Source organism: Montipora capricornis, chromosome 8, assembly GCF_036669925.1.
Source record: "Montipora capricornis isolate CH-2021 chromosome 8, ASM3666992v2, whole genome shotgun sequence".
Classification (NCBI taxonomy): domain Eukaryota; kingdom Metazoa; phylum Cnidaria; class Anthozoa; order Scleractinia; family Acroporidae; genus Montipora; species Montipora capricornis.
Window position 1 is genome coordinate 32008250 of NC_090890.1, and position 7048 is coordinate 32015297.

General features: G+C 38.9%; 2 protein-coding genes across 2 annotated transcripts in view; both read right to left on the reverse strand.

Moving 5' to 3' along the window:
* Positions 1-550, reverse strand: part of LOC138014568 (ATP-binding cassette sub-family C member 4-like) — a 28321-nt gene extending 27771 nt beyond the window's left edge. Inside the window, exon 1 of the mRNA XM_068861678.1 lies at positions 426-550. The gene's annotated coding sequence lies outside the window, so the exon portion shown is untranslated. The remainder of the gene's footprint in view (positions 1-425) is intronic.
* LOC138014571 (transmembrane protein 183-like) overlaps positions 93-7048 on the reverse strand; it is a 9427-nt gene continuing 2471 nt past the window's right edge. Inside the window, exons 2-3 of the mRNA XM_068861681.1 lie at positions 3504-3587; positions 93-1387 (exon numbers count right to left, since the gene is read on the reverse strand). Of these exons, the coding sequence (XP_068717782.1) occupies positions 453-1387; positions 3504-3587 (1019 nt within the window). The 3' untranslated portion in view covers positions 93-452. The remainder of the gene's footprint in view (positions 1388-3503; positions 3588-7048) is intronic.

Sequence of the window (7048 nt, forward strand, 5' to 3'; positions counted from 1 at the left end):
ACGTTCGAAGTGTGACGAAAACGAGAAGTGAGACTGCGTGACATAAGGCTCATTTTACGCATTGCAAGATTCACACCTCATCTTGAAGTAACGCCATTAACTATTTATTTTTCGGGATTTGGGGTTGATGTACACCTCGGCGCACAGTCGCAGAAACTTGTAAGTCCTAAGGAACGTGATTGTTAATGGTGTGAACAAATTAACAATTCAGAATTGGGGCAATAGAACTTGCTTTCTTCGTCACTTCAGGCCCCTTTCAGCCTGGTTCTGCCGAAAGTAGGTATTCAATCTTGACAGCTCTTCCCACCTTTGCCCCAATCCCCCTCGCCCTTCGAAAAAAATGGCAACATATATTAACTGAAAACAGCAAGGAAAGATTTTTCTACGATTTTTACCCAATTACCACGACTTCCACGACAAAGTACCTTTGACGGTTTTCTGATAGAGTGAATTTATAGCTCGTGTCCTTGGCGAGGGTAGCCCGGGCTCCACCAATACAATACTTTGACATCATAGACCGGATCTAGAACCACGCTGGTTGCGTTCTCTTTTAGGTATCTGCCATCAGAACGCGGCGAGTGAAATGTCAACTTAACGCTGTTGTGATTCATGTCGCGACTTATGCCAACCAAAGCTCTGGTCAACACGTGACCTTGGACAGGTGCAAGAGGAAGAAAGTTGACACAATTTACTTGAAGTACACTGTTGTATTGTTCCGGATTGTAATTCAAATCGTCAACTTGAGCAAACCAACGAGGGCTGAAATAAATCGGCAGTCTCTTTGCGCCGAATGACTTTCGCGAAAACTTGAAATAAAACACCCATATTTTCTTCGTCTGTTTCTTGCAAACTCCCTGTTTGTACCACATTGAAATACACATGCGGGACTCAAGAACACTCGCATCAACTGTGCCAAATCTTGACGTCATTCGAGTCCTAAGTGGATCGTAACCATGAAACAACGCTCGTATAATCCTCGCCCGCAGCCCGGGACGACACTCGATCCTTTCCGGCCGAAGTCTCTCGGGTAAATTCTTGTGATCACTAATATGGCGATTGTAAAGTCGTAGCCAAAACGTTCTCGTGTTTATCGCGTCTCGCGCGCACTTGCAAATGAGGGCAAAACTTTGAACATGTTCAGGTCTAATGTATTGAGCTAACAAACACCATACGTCTAAAGGATACGTAACGGCATCGTCGCTCGATTCTCCTCTCACAAAAGCCTTTAAGTTTACGTTCTTCTTCCGTCCCGTCAATGTGGATCGATTTTCCTTTTCTTCAGTTGGTTTTTCTTCATCTTTATCTTCATCTTCGACTTCTGAATCAAAATCTGTTCTTTCATACCAGGGAACTATATCCTCTTTTTCTTGTTTACAAACCAGGGAAGCTGATAAACAGATAAAGCAAATATTGTACTCTTGTTTTACAGATTAAAAAGGATTTAAATATTATTCAAAAGTTACTCCTCTATCAGAATACTGCTGTCGTAAACTGATTGAATTGGAACAACAAAACCTCTCTCGCTTACAAAAAATTATTCTATAACTGAAGATCAGTAATCTCGATTGATATCCTTTTCTCATGTAATATGAAAACTCCTTCTGTTGTAGTGCTTTAATACTAGGCGACACGCCTTGAAAAATGTCAATCTTAATAATCCTTTCTCTTATTTCATAACGACATCGTACAAAATCACGACACTGCTATAAGTTCATGAATTAACTAATTATAGCGGTTTCCAGTTGACTGTCGAAAGAAATTTCTTGCCGCTTTGGTTCATGCTATTGGCCAAGAAACAAGCGCCATTTATTTACTTTTTCCTGCGGGGTTTCGTGATTGGCCAAGAATCGCGCGCCAGATTTCCACCCCACCCAACTTCGCCCAAACTTAACGGTTAGAATTGGGGTGCACTTACATCAAGTACGTATTGTGCGGCCGAATTTCGATCAACACCTCTCTGGCCTCACCTTCAAAATCTTAAAACCAATATGTCAAGTTCTTTTATTAAGGCCCCGAAATCAGACCCCCAAAGTTCAACATGTACTATAATGCTGTTGTCAAATGAAAAGTTTCCACTTGCAGTAGTGCTGTGCCACGTCTACAATCCTGTGGCTCAACCTCAAGCCTTTAAATGATTCAACACTAACACACTAATAATTCATACAGGAAAGCAAAAGAAACGGTTATTAATCAGTGACTTCATTACCGGTTTATCTCACAGAATAGCACATGAACTATGATTGGGAAATTTAACCGGCGGTATTCTACTGTACAGTACAGTCCACGGAATATGAAAGCTTGATTTCTTTCTCAATAAAAATATCTAGGAATAATATTATTCTAAATATCTAACGAGCTCATTATCTCGGGTCTCACTCTAACTTCCTGCTGCAAATATTCATCTCTCAGGCCATAAATTGATTTGCAAAAAAGAAGGCACCAGTTACTTTGAGAACAGCCTCGAGGAAACGAGGTTAGTAAGAGGTATGATGTATGATACAGATTTCTCTTTGTTCATAATTTATTCATTACACTAAAAAAATGTATTATGAAAAGGTTAGGAAACTAAAATAAAGGACTTAAACCCTCATTGCTGACGCTGAATACGGCAGCTAACAATCTGAACAGCAGTGTTGTTTTACATTTGCCACCTGGAGGCCAAGCCAGGAGTTTTTTAAGTTTATGCAGCACAAACAATATTATTTTGCAAACTTGCTATTGAACGAAACTGAAGTGCTTTCACTCAAAAGAGCTACAATTTAATTACATCACATCATAACTTCTGTTCAACAGGGTTTTTCATGCCACAATGTTGAACCTGAGAGAAATTACTTCCAACAACTTCACAATACATGTAACTTCTTTTTCTGTTGGTTGTGTCCTTTTCTAGAGAATGATCAACCACTTGTTTGCTTAGTCCATTACATAATTTGAGTATATATTTCTTGAATGTTTTGTTCCTTGGCAGACTTAAGGAGGGTGGGGAGATTGGGAGAATGAACTCAGTGCAGTCCTTTTCAACAGAGCTGGAGGCATCATGGTCTGACTGGTGATTAAGATGTTAGATTTACATGTCATTGCAGTTGGTTCCAATTCCGCTGACGTTTGGCAATCTATAGATGATGCCATAGTTTTGTCATTCAACCATTCTTTGGTTATGTGACTACCATGTCACCACTCACTGTCATTCAAAGTGTTTAAGGTCAAATGATTTCACTGAAATACTTTTCAATTGAGTAATTTTTTTATTACATTCTTAGTTTTTAGCCCTTTTATTAGAAAGGGTTTCAGAGGCCTGAAATTTGTCTCCAGCACTCTTCAGAAATAGCTGACTGGTAGCCTTCTATGTAGGTACCAGTTGTTGTTTTAATGGTGATAACATTTAGTTGAATCATGTCTTTCAGGTTATGAAAAGTTGACTTGCCTTTGGACTAGTTTGATTGCTAAGTGCACTGCTACGAAAAATAAAGCATTTAGTTTTGTTACAAAGATTTGCACTTTACCTGCATTAGCTGCTAACCGTCTGGAGATCCTCTTAAGTGCTTCCTTTGCATCCTCAGCATTCGCAAAGTCTGAAATGGCCACATCTAATACAATTCGGAGAAAAAAATGCTCCTCATTGCAGAGTAATGTAACTTAAGAACTTATTATTGATTTTACAAAATGAAGATATGCGCAACTTGGCATAATCTAAGTTCCACTGCATGATATCCGCAACAAACTATTAAGTACAATTACACAAATAATACTACGGAACATCAAGTTATGCCTGTGCAACAGTTTCATAATGGTATTGAAAAGAATGACTGAGATTGAAATTGTTAACCCCAGCAGATGAAATGAAGAGATGATATTTTTTCAAAGGTGACTCAAGGATACAGTGGAACCCTGCTATAAAAAAGTGCCACTGTACCAACGAATTATCTGGTTAATAGCCAAAATATTTATTATAGCGGGGTAATTTAATAAATAACAATTACCAAAAATTCAATGCTGTACGTAATACTGTATGTAGAAAACATTATTTTTATTCATTTGATACTGTAAACTGTGAGTGTAACGCACTGACAACCCAGACATCAAATTCAAGAACACTTTCAATTAACTTTAAAATTCAGAATTAACCTGTCGGCAAGCTGAATGATAAATTCAACACTGCAATAGTACAATGCAAGAATTTGTCAAAACCGGAATAAAGCAAGCTGTGATTTCTACTCAAATCTACCATTTTCACTGACTGTTGTGCGCGGCCGGACAAAATATTTGTTATAACTGGGTGAATTGTGCGTTGGGACCGTGAAAATCTTATTAGTTATAGCGGGAATTTCATTATAGCAGGGTTTGTTATAGCAGGGTTCGTTTCCCCATATTTTACTGCAATTCTGCCAGGCTTTCAGATGATGTTTGTTATAACAGGGTCTTCCTTATAGCGGGGTTCCACTGTACTAGGAGAAAATGCAAGTACTTCTTTGCAGGAGTTTACCCATGACCTTCAAATTACTAAATTATTATGATGCTCTGCCACTGAGCTGTTCTAGACTCACGGGAGCCAGGCCATTAAACCAAGTTCAGGTGACAAATTTTATTGTCCTAAACTGCTAGGACTGGTAGAGCATCTAATCTAGTAATCTAAAGGTCATAGGTTCAACTCCTGCTAAGAAGCACTCCGAGTTTTTCCGAGCATCCCTGAGTCACCATTACAAAAAAAATAAAATATCATCTCTACAGTTTCATAATAGTTTGCTATCTTAAGCTCTGGCTAAACATTGTAACATTGTTGGAAGAACACATCCCAACATAGTTATAAGAATGCTTCTAATAATGTTGGATACCCATATAACATTGTTGAGAACACATCACCTTAGTCACCTCGGCCATTTTGGATTGCTCATGGTTCTCAGATTGGAGACCGGGGCCTTCACTCTGAATGTTCTTTGCAATACAAAATTGTTGAAAGGGCGGCTACACCCTTCAACATTTGCTGTATGTTGGAGAAAAAGTTTTATCAAAAAACAAAACATTCTTCCGGCAAAAAAATACATGCGACATATACATGTTGTAACATCGTTTATCCAACAAATGTTTTATAACAATGTTTGAACTTGTAGCTGGGGCTTTATGGAGTTCATTTACCGGTATATTCTTGACCCATCTGTTGACATTAACTTAGCATTTTTCAGTGAAAATCTTGAAATTTTCTTTAGGTAAAACCATTTTAACCTTGGGAGGTGTATCGATTTGATGCACTCTGACTAATCAATAAATGGAAACTCCACAGAGAGGCTAAATGTCAACTGATTCGATGATGAATCTGAACAGCGACATATTGGTACATGTATGTCTTTGTACTACCTTTTGATGACAGGGACAAGCAAGAATTTACATTTAGAGAAAATGTTGTCAGAACAGAGAGGAGAACCAACATCAAATTGAACCTCCATGATGTTCACTTAAGGACGTTCGTGCGAAAATTGTTCAACATTGATTTTTTTCTGAAACTTTTACCACTGTAAGATGATGAGTTAGTTGTGTCAGAAATGTAAAAAAAATGGGGGGTGACCGACTTCGTTTTGGAGAGAACATGCCTGGAAAAACACCCAAAATGTGACAAAATCGGGCTTCGTTAGCGAATAAGGCCAGTGTCTGTAACCCCAAATATATTGCAATTAAATCTTTGAAGTGAAATCTTCTCTGCCAAATATTGTTTAAGTGGACTTTATTAAGTGAATTTAGTCAACTGGTGAGGTTCCTTAAAGATCAAGTTCGCATTTAGGGACCACAGTTTCACGCGCCTTGCAGCCACAAGATGGCAGGATTTGATGTCCCGTGAGCAAAAATCTTGAAATTTTTTTAACTTCCCACATTGATTTTTTGTTCATTTTTGGACAACGTGGAGATGATTGTAAATAAAATCCGTTTCTGGAAAGAAAAATAGGGGTCACCGAACGTCCAAGACCGTTAAATCCAGGCAAAGCTATAGCAATGGCCTTTTGACCTATCATTTCTCATTTTTATTACTTACATGTAGCGCGCGCGCTCGTGTATGACCTGGCGTGTGCATTTGCGTGCGCAGTAAGGATGCGCAGAAACAATTGGCACAAACGTCCTTAAGATATCCATGTTTGTTGTTGTTGGTTTGCAAAGCTAGTCTCAGACCATCTCTCATGGTTGTTGCGAAAACTAAGACCCCCGAAAATTAAGACCTAAGACCTAAGACCCGAAAACGAAGACCCGAAACCTAAGACCCGAAAACTAAGACCCGAAAACTAAGACCCCCTGATTTTTGCCCCTTTGTTCATCTTTGTGATCATAGACCGTTTATATTCTCGAACTCAGTGCCTATAAGCACGGTGTTCACTTTTGTTTGATTCTAATTTCTTATTAATTCTTAAAATTAATTATATTAATTCCTTCGTCTTTAAGTGGGATTTATTACAAGTCTTGCTAGGAAAACCAGCTAGCGTGGCGGTGATTGTTTCATCGATCATGGTCTGTTTTAGATCGCCCGAATGCTGGTAAATAAAATTGACTTTACAAACTTGACAACCTCTCTGTTTTTCCCGAAAGAAGATTGACACACTAGAACAGTGAAAATCCACCAATCAGAGGTTGCTGGTGTGAACTTTTGACCTGGCGTCAGCCAGCGGCGCTTTTTCCGAAATAGCGATGTCAGTTCCGTAAAGCCAGATTTTTGCTTTTTCTTTCTTTGGTTTTACCGAAATAACTTGCAAAATGTCAACACCATTCCGGCAACCAGAAGCTTGTGGGCAGAAAGCACGTGGATGCTTCAGCAGTTCAGGAGATTCCGCAGTTAGACGACGTTAAGTGTTGGTGCCACTGTACTAAGAGAAAGCTAAGTTGTGTTGATTAGATTCGAATTTTGCTTCATAACTTGGGACTCAAGTGTTTGATTTAACCCTATAAAGGTTAAGATGAGTAGCACAATCATGATGTACATTTGGGAAACCAGTATCTTGAACGAACACTTCAGGCCATATCTCCGCTCGTAAAAAGTGCTAGCCACTCACATTTCGCAGATATGCTTCTT